Below are 21650 nucleotides of genomic sequence, written 5' to 3'. Positions count from 1 at the left end.
CTGGAGCAATGAACATACAGTATATACCAAATGACGGTAGGTGGTGATCACAGTGATAAAGCACCCTCTGTTGTGTACTGTTAAGTGTTTACCTTGGTCACATTTGTATGTGATGCAGATTTCATAGCTTCATGATTCACAAATGTGTTATTTCAAGCACAAATGTAACCTTCCAGATTTACTGCAATGCTAAAACACTCACCTGCCCCCTCCCCGAAAATAAGTGTTTATTAGTTGACCCACATTAGCATCTGTTTCCGACCCTTATAAAACACATGAAGACAAACATGTTTGTGCCTGCTCCAGGTTTTTTGCATTTTCACAGTTGTGGCAAGGCAGGATGTCTATGTACTGTATATGGAAAAAAGTTACAATGACTGTTCGGAAGCAGGGAATATACTATTCACTAATTTCAGTCAGGTACCTGGTGCGTTGTCACATTAAAAGGTATTATAACTACAGATTACTGTGAGGTTTTGACTCAAGCTTTGGTGACAGAAATACAAAAGGATGTTTGTGTACTTTTTGATGTACTAACTTGGATTTACTCTGATAAGCATTTCCTTTTTCCTGTGTCAAATATTTTAATGAGCCAATATTGTGCTTCTGACATCCATATATGATCTAATAACTGCCATTAAATGGAAGGTAGTTGTTTAAAAAATAACTGTTTCTTGAGTTCAGTATCAACACCCTTAATGGAATGCAGTACTACTAGAGTAACCTCAATGCAAATGTAATCAAAATAATTCGGCCTTTATCTTCTTGGCTCGCAATTTATCAAAGATGTATGATAGTCTCCTAACTACTGTGCACTGACATTGCTTATGATGCCGAGAGGTGTTAAAATCAACTGATTAACGAACACATTTAGTACAAAGTAATCAAAGGAACAAACCTGCAGAAATATCACATTGCATATTCACTGAAGGTGGTATGAAAAATGGAGAGCATTTATTCTGAACATCAAGAGATTAACCATAAACTAGAGGGTGTTTTGCCTATTAACTTAAAAATTACATTCCAGATCTTTTACTTATTAATCAGAGATGAACATCCTTTAGTCTTGAGCTGTACTGTCTTGAATGAGATCGCAATCAGCCCTTCTCTTTTAGACAGTTCCATTTTGAGAGATGCCAAAGTAATCTGGCATATGTGTACTGTTTATTATCCCTGTCAATTTGTTAACCATTATAGCTTCAATAACCTAATATCCTTTATACTTGAATTTTGACCTAACCCAAAAAAATCCCAAAAATATTCACTTAGATTGAGATCACTTGACAGGGGAAGCCACTGCATTAAGCTGAATTCAATATAATTTTCCTGGAACCTTTCCAGGATTTTCCTAGCCTTGTGGAATGGAGATTTATCCTGCTGAAAAGCCCATTCGCAGATGGGTACACTGCAGTGATGAAGGGATGCACCTGGTTATGTGCAGATATCCTGTGGTATTCTTTTATTCTGCCCATTCCCCCCTCTGAATTGCACTCACACAATCTGCAGGTACAGTGGTGAGATGAAGTTTGTGAACCCTTTGGAATTATATGTATTCCTGCAGTTATTGCTCCTAAAATGTGATCTGATTCTCATCTCTGTCATAATAATAGATGAACACAATCTGATTAAACAAATAACACACAAACAGATGTACTTTTTCATGTCTATATTGAACACCTTGTTAAAACATTTACTGTCTGTGCTGGAAGAAGAATACAAACCTTCTTTAGCGGCAATGACCTCAGCCAAATGTTTTCTGTAGTTGCTTATCAGTCCTACACATCGGATTGGGGGGAATTTTGGCCCCCAAAATCTAAATGTTTCTCATCTTTTAAAACTATTTCCATGTCTACAAAGTATTAAAATCTGCTAAATATTTTTCAGAAACTGAGCGTTTCACGCTCCACCAACATTTTTTTATAAAAAGATAAGAAAAGTTTAATTTACACATGCAGAAAATGTAGAAAATGCTCAATCCCTGGACAGACCAAGAAGGCAATTGAAGGCATCAACATTGGCTAACATAAAACAATTCCCTTTCAATGTTCAATTTTTTTATTAAAGTATTTCGTGTGAAGAAAAAAAAAAGAACTGGAACAGTCCCAAATTTACTCATAATAAAATAAAATGGATTAAACATATTTGCAGTTACTACTGAATGGTTATTAGTAATGTATTAGTTAACAATAGTATAACTATATAAATACTTTTGTTGTTACCAAAGGTTGGAATATTCTATGGGAACTTTAGAATATAGATTTGGGGAGTAACCTCACTCCCCTGAAAAACAATTTCTAATATCTCAGAAACCAGAGAAACATAAACTCTGTTTTCTGTGATACTAGAGATTAGATATCCAAAACAAAATATCCAAATAAAATTAATTTGGTGTCCCTGCAGTTCATATTCATACTACAGAATCCTTGTTGAGTACATTTCCAGGACCTAGGAAATGACCTGATCTGTACCACGTACAAATATGCACACTTCACCAGCACACAGGGAAACTCATATAAGTTGACAATCCCCTCTCTACCTCAAACCAATCACTTCAAACAGGAGCAGTCATGACACGGAGATGAACAAAAACAGACATGAGCTGCCACAGATCTATTAAGGGCTGTCCTTGTACATTGTCGATGTGAGGATCAGAAGAGACTCTTTGGGAAGGTTTGCTTACAGCAGTACTGTAGTGGAATATGCTGTCCTCTATCAGTGCATTTGCTGTGAGGCAACAAACCCCCCCACAGCCAAATTATACTGTACATCAATTGGACACCAGCCCAAAGACAGTGACAGCCCGGCAAGTTGTATGACTAACAAGTCATACTAATGGCCTAGAGCAGTGGTTCTCAAACTTTTTGGACCAAGTACCACCCCTGATCAAACCAAAGCATCCAAGTACCACCTACAAGTCATCTTCTCATAGGAACCACAGAAAATCTCAATGACCAACATGAATGCATGCACGCACGTGCATAAACACTCACACACACATATAATAAATATAATAATAACGGGAACAGCAACAATTAAAAAATAAAAATAAAAAAGCACTTACCATTTCAGTGAGAGGGGTGAGCCTGTTTTGTCGAGCAAAGCAGATGTGAATTCATTGTTCGAGCCTTGATACAGTTCACAACAGAGTCTAACAGATTTTAAATCCTCAGGCATTTTCTTGACTGCCAAGGCCTCGCAGTGGATGTTGCAGTGCGTCCACTTAATATCTGGAGCAACCTCTCTAATTTGTGCAACTACACCGCTGTGTCGGCTTGTCATTGCCCTAGCACCGTCTGTACAAACTCCAACGCATTTTATCCAGTTGATGCCATTCTCCTTGATAAATTCATTCAGAAGCTGAAATATGTGCTTTCCTGTAGTTCTTGTTGGTAGCGGCTTACAGAACAGAAAGTTCTCGTGGGACGTGTCCTCAAACTCGTATCTTACGTAGAAAATTGACCAAATCAATGACATCTACAGACTCATCTAATTGCAGTGAAAAGCAACTGCTCATCGTAACGCGCTCTATCAGCGTACTTTTGACATCATCAGCCATATCAATAATTCTACGAGTGTGTCTTTCTAAGGGGGCAGCAGGTTGAGCTGTTTAGCATCTTTTTCTCCACATATAATACGTGTCGGCTCTTTTGCCAATGGTAAACAAAGTTCTTCACAAATAATGTGGGGCTTACCTGCTTTAGCAATCTGCAAGCTTGCATTTTTACCTTTTTTCTATTTCAGGAGTCTGTCTCAGAAGTTAAAAGAAGTTTTTATTTAATGCGCATGGGAGTGAAACATTGCATTTTTCTCAAATTAACTGAGAACAGTCCTTAAATATTTTTCTGTTATCTATCACCCTTTTCTGTGCTCACAAGATTGCCAGTGTTCCAAAACCATGCGCATTCTCCTACCTCCCCATTTGCTGGAGATAACTTTTTTAAAATATAATTGGGCACTTACGTTCGTAGCACGCATTCCTATACACTAGTAGAGAATTACATCGTAGCTATTGTGTCCACTCAAGTATTAGCGCGTGCTGTATCATATTACGTAGGCTGAGTATTTGACACATAAACTAGTTTTATTAAAATAGAGAATATGAAACCCGTCCAAATTTTTCAGTGCACACAACAAATTTCCAGGGTCATCTGGCGTACCACCTGGGGGCGCTCTGCAGTTTAAAAATCACAGACCTAGAGGAATAGCCGATTGATCAGGAGATTCAGGCATTATTAAGCACATTCCTAAATGCACTGTATCAAACCAGTAAACCAGGCTGTGACTATAGAAGATTAAATATTAGATATTTGTGCTGTTTGCAGGGGGAGGCAACTTCATGGGGTGAGTGACATCACTCCCTGGAATAGAAGACACTATATCTTGGGAAGGAAAGCAACAAAAATGATACCTTTAACGACATAAACTGGTACAAGCGAATGAGACTGGTTTGGATCTCCTGAGCCATTATAGAAAGGCTGAGTGACGTCACCCAGAAAAAATTTGCTGCATCTCGGGAAGGAGAGTAGAACAAACGCAACTTTTGCACAAACATGGCAAAACAAATACATTGACTGTCATTATGCTTTTTGTAGGGGTACTAACTTTACAGAGCTTAATATTTTTAGTCTTCCTCTACATGCATTTAGATATTAAATTTGCATTTAAACACTGCGTTTCTGGGTGTATTTTAGTTGATACAAGCTACAAGACGTAAAAAGCTGTGACAGCCCTAATTTAAATGTCAGGCCTCAGATGGCCTGTACTGTTGTCAAAGTTAATTGTTAATTGTGTCTGTGCTCTGTGTATATGGATGCTATCCTGGCCACAACAGCACAGTAAGACAGTAAATCTAAGCTTGACCTGCTTGTTATTGTTGGGTGCCCTGGGTTTGTCAGACGTGTTTCAACCAGACCTGGTTATTAATCAAACCTGACTCCTTTTATTGATCAAGCCTCAAACTGTCTGCTCTGAAGCTAGCCTGTTTATATATTGCTGTTTAATTTGCAGCCACCCTGCGTGCACTCTATCTCAGTGACAACGACTTTGAAATCCTACCTCCAGATATCGGGAAGCTCACGAAGCTGCAGATAGTGAGTAATTTATCTAAATTCCTAAAAAATCAATTCACTTTTTTCTTATTTGCCAGACTTTTACAGGCCTTGCATCAAGTCAATTGAAAAGGGATTTTGGTTTAGTTCACTGCTTTAAAAAAGAAGGTAGCTCCTGGTGCTTAATTTAAGATTTGTTGAGAAGCGAAGAGTGGTGATACGTACTTATGTACAAAATCTCTCGATTTCAGAGCATTGTCTAAATTTTGTATATTGATACCATTCCATGCCAGTCTCATCAGTCTCATCCTTACTCCCTGGGTATCTTACTGATGTTTCCAGCTATACCGGTTACCGAACTTTGTTTTAAATTCTTATTGCAGTTTTGCGTGTTTCCCATGGTTTTAGCCCACTAGGGCCGTGATACAGCAACCTTTTTTCATGGTTTAGTCCATGATTTCCTGTGCATTAATGTACTACTGTATATTGTGAACACCACATCTAGCACTAATAAGGGTACCATTTATTTTGTTTGGACCTGTGCCAGTTTGATGTCTTTTTTTCCATGTGTGCTTTTTGGGTGTTGGGTTTGCTTTTCTGTATATAAATTAAAAGGGATCCTCTTTCCAGCTCAGCCTTAGGGATAATGACCTGATTTCCCTGCCCAAGGAGATTGGGGAACTGACTCAGCTCAAGGAGCTCCACATTCAAGGCAACCGACTCACTGTTCTCCCCCCTGAACTGGGTAAGTGTTCTGTAGAACTTAAACATTTGGCACCTTGCTATAAAGACTTGGACTAACTGTGTCACACTTTTATCGCCTAAAAGTAAATCCAGAGCAAAGATTTACCTCTTAAACTGCTAGCACCTGGCCAGGTATTTTACAGTAGGAAAAATGATGTGAAAAATGTGTAGAGATAATCCAATGTTGATAACTGTGCATTCTATGGTCCCTGGGAGCCTGGATATTAAAGGACCCTGATAAATGTCTTGAGAGTGTTCGTGTGTGCAGAACTGGTGCTGCCATCCCCCTCCCCCCATAGTGATCTCTTGCAGAATTGGAGCAAGCCCCCCCCTTGAATTGGAGACATTAGGAACCAGGGCTCTGCACAGCAGTGCAGTTCAGGCTGAATGATTATTTCAAAACACTTATTCAAATTCTGATGTAGGGGAAGAAGCAGCTCTTTTTTCATGTTTGTTATGTATTTCTGTTTAGAGCTCACAGCTTGAGATGGAGAAGGGTTAGTGCTGGGTTTACTTTTTTTTTTAAGTAAACATTGTAGTGGAGGGGGCAGCATATTGAGGGCAAGTCTCTGGGCTGCTTACTGGCAGGTTGTGGGTTCAAGTCTCCACTGCTTTTGTACCCATGAGCTAGGTACTGTAACCCAGCTGCTCTAGTCCACCCGGCTATATAAGTAGGGAGTAGTCCCTGCTATGGACCAGTGTCCTATCCAAAGAAATTAGTTGTACTCTACAATCCTCTTAATTCCATGATAAGTAGTATGGACTCTATCCCGATGAGATACTGTGTTTTAAACACTGTGGTAGAGGGGTTTTGTTAAAATAACTACTCAGGGGCCATATTCAATGGGTGTGAATGAAGGCATGTAGTCAGCCATACGTTTTTTTCGTTTTGACCCTCGTGATGGAGAAATTGTAATGGCTTTATATTAGTACTGAATGTTGAATTAGTTCAGATTGTAGATGACAAGTATATCTGTGTGAATAATCCCATTGAACAATCAAGAATAAATTAAAATGAAGGTATTGAACAAGGTTTAGTATGCAAATAATTGTTACTCGTGAATCAAAAAGCCGCTATATCATTTAAAGTAAATTCATAAAAAACATTTTTCATGTAACGGTTTGACTGGACTTTGGATGTCAATATACTGTGGCCGATTTGTAGCAGGAAGATTCAAAATTGTCAATTGTTTTTCTTCTTAGATTGTGTTAGATCCACCTCTTGTGCAACCACAAGATACCATAAAAGATCCCATTGTCCAAAGAACACAAATATGAGGCACATAATACAGCATACTTACAGGTCCCTGGCAAGTCACAGGACACCAGCTCAAACCCATCCAGGACTTCGTCTTGTATTCTGTTTGAACAGCTTTCACTTGTTATTATACATGTTTTAAACATTGAATCTTTAAAGTGCATGTCAGATTTATTACCTGTCCCAACTTTCTTAAGCAGCAGCAGTGGAACAGTGTGCAGAGCCCGCTTTAGTCTTTTTTTCTTCACTTGTTCTTCATTAGTTTCGACAGACTCAAATCGAATCCAGTGAACTTCAGTGAGGAAAGGTGGCACAGAAGCTCTGTGAGCGTACAGTTGCAGACATAGGTATTAACATCCTTTCTCTTTAAGTAATTACTTAAAAGGAGCGCCTACAGTACTGCTTTTTACAATGAAATGGACTGGCAGTAAATATATTGATGACCAAAATGTATAGTGTTGCAAATGGGGGGGGGGGGATTTACGAAAATGGTGAAAATCCTGAAATGAACAAGCATTTCAGTAATTAATCATATTCAGAATATTTCTCCAGAATACCAACCCGAGCGGTTTTTAGAATTATAGGCACGTGAATTCCTTATTTTCTGTCACAGCTTTGGTGAGAAGAGTAATAATACAGACACATTTCGTTAAACAAGTATTTATTAGCAAAGACAAGACAAACACTGTGCTACAGACAACAAAACACATTAAACACATTTAAAAATATGAGACAAAGATAACACAAGTAAACACAAAATGTAGTTTTTAAATGAAGGTTTTTATTATTATGGGAAAAAAACATCCAAACCTACATGGCCCTGTGTGAAAATGTGATTGCCCCCTAAACCTTATAACTGGTTGGGCCACCCTTAGCAGCAACAACTGCAATCAAGCGTTTGCGATAACTGGCAATGAGTCTTTTTCAGCGCTGTGGAGGAATTTTGGCCCACTCATCTTTGCAGAATTGTTGTAATTCAGCCACATTGGAGGGTTTTCGAGCCTTAACCGCTTTTTTAAGGTCATGCCACAACATCTCAATCGGATTCAGGTCAGGACTTTGACTAGGCCACTCCAAAGTCTTCATTTTGTTTTTCTTAAGCTATTCAGAGGTGGACTTGCTGGTGTGTTTTGGATAATTGTCCTGCTGCAGAACCCAAGTGCGTTTCAGCTTGAGGTCACGAACAGATGGCCGGACATTCTCCTTCAGGATTTTTTGGTAGACAGCAGAATTCATGGTTCCATTTACCACAGCAAGTCTTCCAGGTCCTGAAGCAGCAAAACAGCCCCAGACCATCACACTACCACCACCATATTTTACTGTTGGTACGATGTTCCTTTTCTGAAATGCTGTGTTACTTTTACGCCAGATGTAATGGGACACACACCTTCCAAAAAGTTCAACTTTTGACTCGTCAGTCCACAGAGTATTTTCTCAAAAGTCTTGGGGATCATCAAGATGTTTTCTGGCAAAACGGAGACAAGCCTTTATGTTCTTTTTGCTCAGCAGTGGTTTTCGTCTTGGAACTCTGCCATGCAGGCCACGTTTGCCCAGTCTCTTTCTTATGGTGGAGCTATGAACACTGACCTTAACTGAGGCAAGTGAAGCCTGCAGTTCTTTGGATAATAATAATTTGTAATTAATAATTGTTTACACTTATATAGCGCTTTTCTGGACACTCCACTCAAAGCGCTTTACAGGTAATGGGACTCCCCTCCACCACCACCAATGTGCAGCATCCGCCTGGATGATGCAACAGCAGCCATAGTGCGCCAGAACGCTCACCACACATCAGATATCAGTGGGGAGGAGAGCAGAGTAATGTAGCCGATTCATAGATGGGGATTATTAGGAGGCCATGATTGGTAAGGCCAGGACACCCGGGTTACACCCCTACTCTTTTCAAGAAACGACCTGGGATTTTTAATGACCACAGAGAGTCAGGACCTCGGTTTTACGTCTCATCCGAAGGACGGCACCTGTTTACAGTATAGTGTCCCCGTCACTATACTGGGGCATTAGGACCCACATGGACTGCAGGGTAAGCGTCCCCTGCTGGCCCCACTAACACCTCTTCCAGCAGCAGCCTTAGTTTTTCCCAGGAGGTCTCCCATCCAGGTACTGACCAGGCTCACACCTGCTTAGCTTCAGTGGGTTGCCGGTTGTGAGTTGCAGGGTGATATGGCTGCTGGCTGGATGTTGCTGTGGGTTTTTTTGTGACCTCTTGGATGAGTCATCGCTGCGCTCTTGGGGTAATTTTGGTCGGCCGGCCACTCCTGGGAAGGTTCACCACTGTTCCATGTTTTTGCCATTTGTGGATAATGGCTCTCACTGTGGTTCGCTGGAGTCCCAAAGCTTTAGAAATGGCTTTATAACCTTTTCCAGACTGATAAATCTCAATTACTCTGTTTCTCATTTGTTCCTGAATTTCTTTGGATTGCAGCATGATGTCTAGCTTTTGAGGATCTTTTGGTCTACTTCACTTTGTCAGGCAGGTCCTATTTAAGTGATTTCTTGATTGAGAACAGGTGTGGCAGTAATCAGGCCTGGGTGTGGCTAGAGAAATTGAACTCAGCTTTCCAAAGATGTGATAAACCACAGTTGATTTATGTTTTTACGGGGGGGGGGGCAATCACTTTTTCACACAGGGCCATGTAGGTTTGGATTTTTTTTCCCTTAATAATAAAAACCTTCATTTAAAAACTGCATTTTGTGTTTACTTGTGTTGTCTTTGTCTAATATTTCAATTTGTATGATGATCTGAAACATTTCAGTGTGACAAACATGCAAACAAATAAGAAATCAGGAAGGAGGCAAACACTTTTTCACACCACTGTATGTCCAAGTAGTGCAGCATGCAGAATACAATAGAAACTGTATGTCCATGTAGCCATTATGGTGATTTGCTGAAGGAACTGCAGCTTGGCTATTTAGAAGTCTTATGCCTGGAGGTAGAAGCTGTTCCGTAATCTGTTGGACTTTGACTGAATGCTTCGATACCGTTTACCGGACAGTAGAAGAGAAAACAGTTTATGACTGGGATGACTGGGGTCCTTGAGAATGGACCTGGACTTCTTAAGACATCTAGCTGAGTAGATATCGTGGATGTTTGGTAGCTCACAGCCGGCAAAGAACAGCGCTGAGCTAACCACCCTCTGCAGTACTTTGGGATCCCGGGCGGAGCAGTTCCCATACCAGGCAGTGATGCAGCAGGTCAGGACACTCTCAGTAGTGCACCTGTAGAAGCTGGCCTGAATATGTGATGGCATGCCAAATTTCTTTAGCCTGCGGAGAAAGAATAGGCGCTGTTGTGCTGTTTTGACCACGATGTTGGTGTGCTGGATCCAGGTTAAGTCCTCTGTTAACTCCCAGGAACTTAAAACTGCTCACCCTCTCCACTGAAGTCCCATTGATATAAATAGGTGTGTGATCTCCTCCCTGGTGTTTCCTATAATCCACAATCATCTCCTTAGTCTTACTGATGTTCAGAGATAGGTTGTTCACCATACTGCCAGGGTTTCAACCTCCTCCCTGTACGCAGACTCTTCACCATCTGTGATCAGGCTGATGACTGTTGTATCATCTGCAAACTTAATGACAGAGTTTGAGTTATGTCTGATGACATAATCATGGGTAGATAAGGAGTAGAGGACAGGGCTAAGCAGTATTTAGAGTCAGGGTAGAAGATATGTTGGTTCCCACCCTCATCACCTGCGGATGTTCCTTCAAGAAGTCCAGGATCCAATTACAAAGGGAGGTGTTCAGTCCCAGGTCCTGGAGCTTGATGACAAGCTTTGAGGACACTATGGTATGAGCACTATGCTGAGCTGTAATCAACATACAGCATTCTCACATATGTTCCTTTCTTATCCAAGTGTGAGAGGGCAGTGGCAATAGCATCCTCTGTTGACCTGTTCTGACAATACACTAATTTTAGTGGGTCTAGGGTGTCAGGCAGTGAAGAGGTGATGTAAGCTTTGACCAAGCTCTCTCTAGCAAGGTTCCAATACTGGGCTTCAGTCAGGTTTTGTTTGGATCATCATGAATTCTCTCACCTGGTGCAAGCTTCAAGTTCCAACTCCTCTGGACTCCTCTCATCTCTCCTTTCCTGTTCTCTGTTCTTGTCTTTTCTCTCCCCTCGTCCTCCTCCTTCCTCTCTCTTTACTGTCTTTTTCTCTCTCCTTTTTTCTGCAGTCCTAATGCGACCTTATATGGTGTGTTTCTGGACTGCTGGAAGGCCACACACTTTAAACCCTTTGAGACACTTCCTAGTCACCTACTGTATAGCTGTAACAAACCTTCAACAAACTGTGTCTAAAAAAGGGTGCTTGGTGATCCACTGCATATGGAAAAGGCTACGTTTTGATTCTAACTTTAGCAATAAATCACACTCAGTTGAGTGTTTTAAATGTGATTATATTTTGTGCTTTTTATCAGTTTTCTTCAGACACTGTAGATAAGGTTAAGGAGTGGATGCTTTTGTATTCTTGAATGATTGTTTTTGAAGCATACAATACCTATGTATTTATTTCACTATTGAATCACTGTACCAATAGTTCCAGTGTACTTTTGGATCCTATGTTTAAGTAAACAGGGAAAACCATGTAAAAAACAGAGGTCAAATTATCTTTTTTTACTCGTTATCCTATGTTTGATTTTTGCAGCGTGACAAAAACTGAACCATATGCAGATTCTACTGCTGTCTGTTCAGATCTTTTTTTCACTTTACTTCTTGTCTCTTGGAGACTTGTGCTGTCCCTGCTTTTCTACATCAAATCATGTCTCTGGGATCTTTGGCCATCTCGTCACAGTGCTGGAAAAAAGAAATCACCTGTGCTGAGCTGTACAGTATATGCTAGAAAGTTTGTTTGAAAAGTCATTGGAGTTTAAGTACTTTTTGACAGCATTTCCATCAAGACATTGCTTTCGAAACGTCATTGTCTGTATTCTTGTGTTTAAAGTTTATTTATTTATATGAGTTAACCAAGAAAGTAAAACTTCCAAGCCCTGAAGCATATAGCAACAGAGTTTAGTGTACATCTGCTGGAGATGGGTTTCACAAAGTTCTGGCACTTGTGAATTGTGTAATATCACACAGAAAAGTCAGTTTTTCATGTAGCTGTCTTCTTGAATATATATTTGTACCTTTAAAACATAATAAGCAGCTGCCTATTTTGAATTTTGGTGAAGTAAAAAGTATAGAAAAAGGCAATGTGTCTAATAGATATTTGTATTGAATGATAAAGAAATAATAGCTATAATGCAGCTATATTATAATTTTTACAGTTTGTGACAGTTACTGCACTTTAATTGTTGCTTTGACTTCTGTGAAAGGACCAACCGTGCGGCTCAGGTAAGGGATGGAAAGTAATCTGAAGAATGGCACATCCTCTGCTCATTTGGGTGACTGTAATGCATGTGCAGCACATGCTGCATCGCTAGCCTTTCCCTGGCAGCCAAGCCTGGAGCAGCTGGGGCCCAGAGAGCCATCAGCGGCAGTTGGAAGCATCAGTTCTTTTAGCTTGTTAGGTTCCCTTCGTCACGTTATTTAATCCTCCTGCCAGCTGCATGATCCTTGTTAGAACAGCAGCAATGCTCAGCTCTCTAATGACAGGGATGGGTGGGAGACTTCTAACAAGGAGCAGTGAAGCGTAAGGCAGTTAGGGCTATAGCTGTCTGACTGACACAAGAGGTCAAACACCCTCAGCACATTGTTTAATAGAACACACCTCATTGAGCTGACGGGAAGAGAGCAGGGTACTGCTGGAGGTGCTGGGACTTCTTGATCGACTTGATTCCAGAGTAGCTTGTCAGTGTTTTTTTCCAGTTCTGTGACAGCCCCTGCATAGTATTTTTCATAAGGTGAAGTGTCCCTTTTCAAAAGGCGCGTGCTAGACAGCTGGCTATAAACTGCTTTTTAAAGATTTTTCTTCCTCTCCCTTTTTTTAAACTCCATCCATATAAATAATTCTGATGTTCATAGTTAAACAAATTAAAAGGAAAAGTGTAGAAAATAAATCAATGGATGTTATGTTATACAATAACACACGATGCAAACTTGGTCACCACATTATAGATTATAGCTGTCCCGGACTTGGTCCAGAGGATAGCAAACAAAGATACATTCTATGGCCTAAATTAATGTCCTACTCTGACAGGCAGAAAGAACTGAATCTTGAGCCAAGAAGTCTGATGGGGAACCTGATATAAGTATTTAAATCCTCGAAGACAATGACCAAGTCAACCTATTGGATTTCTTTAGAATGAAAAGTGAAACACAAATCAGATGTCACAAGTGGAAGTGCATTTAGAACTTAGAACAGAAAGCACTTCTTTACACAAATGGTTGAGTATGGCAACAAGTTACCCAGACATATTGAATCTGATACCTTTCTGTCAAGAAACAGCTGGATGAAATCTTTGGATATTTCCAAAGTGTGTTCACTTTGGAAATCAAAGGCTTGTAGGCCCTTGGTAAAAACAAATGTATAACTTCATAGCACAGATAAGTGAATATAATCAACATTCTTTTCCATCCCTTCTAGTAGTGTTTTCCTTTTTGCCAAAATTTCCTCTCGTTTTCAAAGTTTGAAGATTGTAGTAGACTACTCGTTTGTCAACAAAGTATGATTTTTAAAATGTAGTAATCCCAAGGTTGGTCACCAGTATTCCATATGGGGTAAACAAGTTACTGTATAAAACCTTTTTTTAAACAATTGTATTGATTTCCTCTGTCAGACTTATCAGACCTGATAAGAACAAACCCTCCATATCATTAAAGTTTCTCTACCAAACTGAAGTCATCTGGTGAGCAACGAATCCACCCTTTTTAAAGTTATCAGCTATAACGTTAGGAGGTGGTGTGAAGGTCTTTGGGAACAGTTGAAGCAACACAATAAAGCTCTGTAGGAAAGGTTGAGTCGGATAAGAAACTGTAATATAGAAGATGAAAGGTTGAAATTGACAGTTGCCTGGCCAGGCTTACAGTTATGTGGTTAAGCACAAATGATTGCACACTTCTTATGCTGTAAACTTGTAAACATTTGCCACAGTTGGCTTTCTTACGCCTAACCTGTCAATGTTGCATGCTATGATTCCCACTGAATGCAGTCTGACTGTTATATTCTCACCCACTTGTTTGACAGTAAGGCATGGTCTCTAGTGATTGATGCACCTCTTGATGGTTTGACCTTTTAATTGCAAGCAATCATAATATTTATTATATTTCTTTGTGGTTGCAACTCCATGACTCTTAGTGGACAGGAGGGACTGTACCATTAACATCAACTTCACCACTTCACCAAAGTTTCTTCTGTTATCCACCACTTTAAAGAAAGTGTTAATGTTTGAATGAATAAATATTATAATTTGCAAAGCATGACATTAGCTGTGCAGTACAGGCTTAAATTTTCTTTTATATTTCTTGACAGATTTTTCAACACTTAGTAATCTATAACAATTTAATTAGCCCCATGAGTACCCAGAGCTGCTTAAGCAGTGCCACAAGCTACAGCGGAATATTTTCAGAACTGTTCTTTATTCTTTCTTCAATGTCTCATTATAATTGCAGGTAACCTGGATCTGACAGGGCCCAAACAGGTGTTCAAGGCAGAGAACAACCCATGGGTCACCCCCATCGCAGACCAGTTCCAGCTGGGAGTCTCTCATGTCTTTGAATATGTTCGCTCAGAAACCTACAAGTAGTAAGTAATCAGCTGGCTAGATTCATAGTGTGAAGAGGTATGGTAAAAAAGAAAGAATTATGGCTAAATAAGCAACATATTCTGAGTAAGATCTTAACTGTCTTGAATCTTTTGAGTTCTTCTGAACCTTTTTTATTTGTATGGTAACATTTATAATATTTTCTTTTGATACAACAGCAAAATGTACCCAAAGTATGCAGCTTTGCAGGTATATTGAGCTGGCATGTTTCCTGTACAAACTTGCTATAGATAAAAAATAAAAAATAGCCTGCTTTCCCAAAACCATATCTGTTGTTTATGCTAAGTTTGTAAGCGAAGAAAAAACTTTAAAGGATCCATATTCTCTGACATCATCTGTATTTTACAAATGTATCTTAATGTTAGCATGTGGCGAAAGTTTGCCAGACAAAAACAGAAGGAGATCTTACCTGAAAGAGCAATACATAGATTCTTCAATAATCAAGACCTGCGTATATTTTAGGAAGGGCTGTGAGCTATAAATACAGTATATTTTACCAAGTATGTTGGTGTTGATTCATTAAAATCAGAATCTCTAATTATCTCTAAACGCATGAATTGTTAAGAAAACAGATTTTCAGTTTGTAAGGAGAGTTTATGAAGGTGCTCTTACAAGAAAGAAAAGTACAGAGCCAAACTATTTCTCCCTACGAAATTAGAATGTGCAGTCATGCTTAGGTACAAAATGGTGTGGAAGCAGATTGTGCTGAGGTGTCATGGTTTGAGTAAAAAAATATTTAGCAACCAACTTTTTTATTCAGCTGGCAAGACCAGTAATACTTGTTGTAAGTAGATGTGCCTGGTTAACTTACCTCCATGCGGTAGAGTTGTAACACATCCTGGATTTTGTGCTGGTTTTGAAGCTGCTTTGCAGAAACCCTTTTTTCTTATTAAAGAAAACAAAAAGGGTGAGAGGAATGATTCCTCCTGAGTCCTATACCTTTTGCTAAATTTAACTGGCATGCACAATGGGCTTGTGAAACTGTGGCTCTTTAATGCCCCTCTCCATCCTGCTAACGGCCTCTTACAGATTGCTGCATTTTTCAGGATTAATTCCAGTTGATAAAATGTCTTTAAAAAAATTTAATAAAAAGGTTAACCCAAGGAAAGATAAATTTTGCATATATCTAGATTTTCTAACGGCTAGTGAAATGTTTTGCATAACAGAGGAATTTTTGCCTCTCTGATTAGGTTTTGTTTTCTTTTCTACCTTGGGTTAAGGTTGTCAGAAATATGGATTCAGTGCCTCATGTAGGCTTTCGAGTTTATCCTATGCTGAAGAGAAGTCTTAAAAAAGAGTTTCTTCATACTGCATACTTGGAGCATTTCAGGCCTGTTTCCTCAGATTTCAAGAGGATAACAGATTTAATGGCAGTCTTCCAAGTTGTTTTGTCTCGGTAAAGAAGATTGTCACTGACATTTATTAAAGTGAAATGCAAAGAGAAACATAAAAGGATGCAATTCTCTGGGTCATTTTTCAGGTAGAGGGATTTTACAGCTTTGACTACTTTGCTTAGTTCTCTTCATCAGTTCAGAACTGCTTAAACAAATTTTCATCATATGTCCAGCACTGAGACAGAGTTTATTAAGGATTTTTCAAACATCCAGATGAATAACATGTAGTAATCTAAGAACAAGATGCTGTCTTACAGTTCAAGAAAAAATCCAGTGTAAAACAGAAAATGTTAATCTAAAGATCCAGCCATTCAAAATGAGCGAGGTACGCTGTGTTAAAATGCAGTGGGTGTGGCACAATATACCGCATACTGCCACATTTTGTATTGAAGTAGGATAATAGTATCCAGAAGTAAAACCACCAGGTGGAGCTAATAAAGCTTAACATCTCATGTACAGCATTTGAGCTGTTGCCAGAAAATGCCTGGTTTTGAATCCTGGTCACTGCTGAGGGACAATCTGTTTTCAATTAAGAATTTAAGTTGTATACTCTTTAGACTTTTAATACATGTAAACTGTGTATTACATCATGTCAATCATTAACCATTAAAAAGTCGGTATATTTTATAAAAGCAAGATTGCTCAATTGGACAAAGTACACAACTTTCCACCATCATAAATAATTTAATCATGCATAAATATTTTATGCATCAAAGTCTTTAACTTGGTAACTTAGTGGGTTCTGGTTTTAACATGATTGTTCTAACATTATTAAGCTTATATTCTGTACTTCATAAAAAGTTATAACGTTTTATCTTTTTCTAAGAATACGAAGAATATGTAGTAAGAACACCACTTGCTGTTAGTGTAAAAATATAAATGTTGTAGTGATTTAACATTACTTGATAGTTTTATGAATATGGAATCGTGTAACTAAGCAGCAAACGTATCACAAGTAGATGGTTTGGAAACATTTTGACATTCGTTTCTTTTTTTAAAAAAAAACTTCTAATGTCCTTGTAGTGGTAATGAGCACTGTAATGTAACTAGCTGCACCCAGGCAGTTCAAAGCGCGATCAGAGTATTACTTTTGTATTGTTTCTCATATAGCTGAATGCATAAAAATAGTCCACTATTAAAGCTTATTGTGAACATGATGTGTCTCTTTCAGGTTTACATCCGAATTGAGAAAATCTATATTTGTCCGATCCAAATTTCAGCAGCCAGTAATCAGCCAACAATTTAACTTGGAATTTTAAACAAAAGTTTAAACTGTACTATGTAGTACACCACCTGGAATTGAACCTGGTCTGTCAGTGTCATTCAACAGGGAACCAGCTGGATCAATTATTATACGTGATGGTTTTGTGTTTAAGGATTTCTTCTTGGAAATTTTTTAATTAAATGTATAGTCTGTAAGTTTTAAAGGCAGACATGCTCAGTGCCATAAACACTGCAAGCTGCAGAACGTTCTTCTTGCGGCGCTGCCTCTTCTCTGACTGAGCTCATTTTCGCACCACGGGAAGACAGGAGAATGTGATTGTACTGTATCTGTAAGAAAATGCATGTTGCATTTTAAAAAAACTTACAGCTTACACAAAGATTCTAAGCCTATCACAAGTAAAAATTCCCAGTTTTTCGTGGATTTAGTGTTTTTAACTAAACCATTTTTTAATGGGTTTTTAAATCATGCAATGTCTGTTTTAGGCAGACACGTTACGTTCTTTAAAATTAAAAGAATCAGTTGTCCATCATGCCACATAATATTATTTTACACTTTTATGTTCTTGAGAGACTTCAGAAGGTTTCAACTAATGCATAATAAATATAGCATAATGCCTTCTCACGTTATGAAGTCACTTGCACTAAGGTTTCTAAAAATGCAACCAGGTACTAGATATTGTTTAAATAAAAGCTGTGAATTTTTCAAAAATCACCATCTTTAAACCTGTAGGTTTCAGGCTACGTGTCATTTGTTCACAAAGTTATTGACATCTGAAACATCCTGTCTCATAAATAGGCATTTTAATAAGCGAAACTTATGAAAACTAAAGAAAAAAATGACTCTGAAAAAGATACAAGAAGGTTGAAATTATTATTGTTATTATTATTAAATTAATACTGTTAATAATGACCAGACACAATATTATAGTTTCAGTGGTATTTTTAATACCGCTTTTTTATTCTTGATTCTAATTACAATGTATACGATCTCGTTTTAAGGCTTGAGGCGTCTGTTAAATTGCCCAACTGAATAAAGTGTTTTGAATTAAACCGGTTGAACAATTGACAGTATTCACGTTTGCTAATTCACGTTTTTATTTAATTATTAATATAACTTAACATTGAATATGTTATAATAGATATATAAATAAAAACTTGTACCCTAAGCAGGTATTGAACTCGGATCACCAAGACAGAACCCCTATTGGCAAACCCTCTGTACCAACGGGCTGCTCGGAAAAACAGCTGAGATGAACAGCTTAAAACTGTTTCGAAAGTAATCATGTGTGAAGGAGTCAAAAATAAAACGTGTTTACAAAGAAAGTGGATTACAGTTATACTACCAGCTATATAAATACATATATTTAAATCCTTAAATTAATATCGTTATTCATTTCTTTAGATAAGTGATTCCATATTATATTTCCTTTTTAGCGGATTCTAAAAAGAAACAGTACAGTCTTTGAAACAGTTAATTCTGTTAGAGCATCTTGCTTGGTGACTTGGCCTGAACAGTTAAGTCATACTACTTGAGTACAGAAATTAAAATAATAATGTTCTTCATTTATTTTTAGACAGTGTTACTACAGCTTTTACTAGTGTTTACTAGGTTTCATCTAGTATAAACCTGTCATTATTGAGGATCTAATTGAGCTATTTTTTAAACATTCTTATTTGTTGAACTCATCTTCAGTAAACCACCCTGAAAATCAGGTTTTCTGAATAAGGTCTTATTATACAACTGTTATTGGATCTCAATTTAAATGCAGAGACTGCTTCAGTTCTGCAAGTCATTGACATTAACAGACTCTTAAGACGTTCTTTTGAGATGATTTGGAAAGCCTTAACTGCAGCGGCTTTCAGTTGTTGCTTGCTTGTGAGGTTTTCTTTTCAACAAGTAAATTGCTCCCTCAAAAGGATTCAAATTAAGAGATTGAATTAGCCAGTTCAAATGTTTCCCCTTCTTCTTCCCAAATGAACACCTTAGTTAAATGTGTAGTATGTTTTGGGTCTTTGTCTTTTTTCCAGCGACAGAGTTTGGAGGCATATTTTTGGGCAGACAAGATTTTCTCTGTACACTTCAGAATTCATTCTGCTGCTGCCATTATTCCTTATTATGCTGACACTAGTTCCTGAGGCAGCCATGCCTGCCCAAGCCATGACACTGCCTCTACCATGCTTCACAGATGAGGTGGTGTCCTTCTGATCATTTGCAATTCCTCTCTTTCTCCATCCTTTTGCCTTTCCTTCACTTTGATCCAGGTTTATCTTTGTCTCTGCCACTGTTTTAGGGATTTTCCTCACAGATTTTTCTGTCATCAGCTACTGTTGTCTTCCTTGGACCACCTGTTCTATGCTTTTCCTCTAGTAGTTTTTCTTTTTCAAGGCATTCCATATTGTTGATTTTGTGATGCCTAAATTCTCTGCAGTGAAATGTTCCTTTCTTTCATCTTCACAATTCTTTGCTTTTCAGTCATAATCTGTAGTCTTCATCTTGGTTTATGCCTTCTAAATCAAGAGGCAGACAATTTGGGGCTTGAACACAGCAGATTACATTGTTTTGGATGGCTAAACATGTATACAAGTTCTTGAAATGGAAGCTGAAATACTATACTTTAGCAACATATTGATCTTTTCATCTGAAATACAATTTCTTTACTAGCCTGCAAAAATGACAAATGCCACTTTACCGCCACAGTTCTTGCACTTTAAGGTGTATAGAGAATCCTTGGTGTTGCATCCTTACTGAGAAATAATTCTGTGATTTGCTCTTCATATTTAGTGGTGAAAGAATCACCCTCAACCTCAGAGATCCTTATGAAAAAGGATCATTTTCTTTCCATATGTTTGTGGATTCTGTGTTTAAGGAATCCATCAACACTGTGTAATGCATGCACTTGCTCAGTTTGTGGTTTGTCTGACATTAGTAGTGGAGTGGAGCTTGTTTCTTCTCATTCAAAGCGGTCCTGTAAATAAAAGGCAAATGGGGATTGTGTTCAGTCACTCAGAACCCAAGTGGTTTGAATGACTCTGAACAGTCCCTGTTTTTTAGGGACTATTTCAATAGCAGGGCAGTTCTTTAACCTGATGATTTGAGGTTTGGATAGATTTCTGAGGTTACATGCAGCATCCCCAACTCTGCCACCTTTCCAGACATCAGAGAATGCTGTGCTCACACTCGCACTTCCTGTGGAGATTTTTCATAGTAATCTGTTAGCTAAGAATGTTACCAGTTCTTCCAAAGATAGTACTGATAGAGCAGCCAGCTGGCCCTACCTTTCCAACTGTCAAATTTTCTTCTAAACTATAAACTTGCTTAAAGTAATCATTGTATAAAGGCCCTTAGTGGCTCATGAAAACTGGGGCTGCCACGCTGTTTGACCCGGCCAAAAGACCCTAGAAACTGTTACATAAATCAATGTCTGAATATCGAGATGCTCAGACTTAGTTTGACATTTTTCTAAAAAACATGGTACTTTCACGTCATTTTGTGAAAATACTCTGAAGATACTCTGCTCTATAAGCCAGAGGAAGGCCAAGTGAAAGCTTTGGAGAAATTATATATTACAGAGTTGTTCAGAACTGAGTGGAGAGGAGAGATTGATAATGTCACTTTTACAAAATTTTGCATTTATCTTTTACTGTATTAGGTACAAATTCAGTTTAATTATTTACTGCGTGCAAACTGTATACCCATTACAGTCAAGGTGTTGAATCAAAAGTGCCATAATGCCAGAAAGCTTTATAACATACAAGACAGAAATTGAGCATCCTTGTCCTTTCCCTTTCCAGAGCTCTATGACCAAATTGCTGGAACAAATTCATGGGGATTTGCCCTTAAATTGAAGAATTTATTATGCTGTTTGAATTCGTGCTTCTTGGTCTGTTTAGAAGCTCTCAATAGCTTGTGCAATTTTTCTGAATATATTAAGGTGCTTATTTCAGATTTTGTATGCTATATATGATTTGTGAGGTTAATCTTGTGTAGAGAAACCATTCGTGTGTTCACACATGGTCTTTCTTCTCTTCACCATCTATGGTACTATATGGGAAATAAGCCCATGAATGTCCATTATTGCCAAATCCTTGAATTTACCATACTTGTTTTTTACAGCTTTCTAAGCTCATATCTGAAAAACTAATAAATTGATTACTAGAAGGGGATTTACATCTCTCTTACAGGGATTACAGGAATCTCAGATAGTCTTGATAGATTAAGACATATACATTGTTAGAAATGGAGGCTATGAAAATGGTGAA

General features: G+C 38.3%; 1 protein-coding gene across 4 annotated transcripts in view; it reads left to right on the top strand.

The window, feature by feature from the left end:
* rsu1 (Ras suppressor protein 1) overlaps positions 1-21650 on the top strand; it is an 80960-nt gene that overhangs the window by 24215 nt on the left and 35095 nt on the right. For all 4 annotated transcript variants that reach the window (XM_088643350.1, XM_088643353.1, XM_088643352.1 and 1 more), the window contains exons 6-8: positions 5008-5090; positions 5679-5793; positions 14621-14753. In XM_088643350.1, coding sequence (XP_088499476.1) covers positions 5008-5090; positions 5679-5793; positions 14621-14753 — 331 coding nt within the window. The remainder of the gene's footprint in view (positions 1-5007; positions 5091-5678; positions 5794-14620; positions 14754-21650) is intronic.

This window comes from Lepisosteus platostomus, chromosome 8, assembly GCF_059453375.1.
Source record: "Lepisosteus platostomus isolate fLepPlt1 chromosome 8, fLepPlt1.hap1, whole genome shotgun sequence".
NCBI classification, from domain to species: domain Eukaryota; kingdom Metazoa; phylum Chordata; class Actinopteri; order Semionotiformes; family Lepisosteidae; genus Lepisosteus; species Lepisosteus platostomus.
Note: the sequence above shows the minus strand (reverse complement) of the source record. Positions and strands in the feature narration are given on the sequence as shown.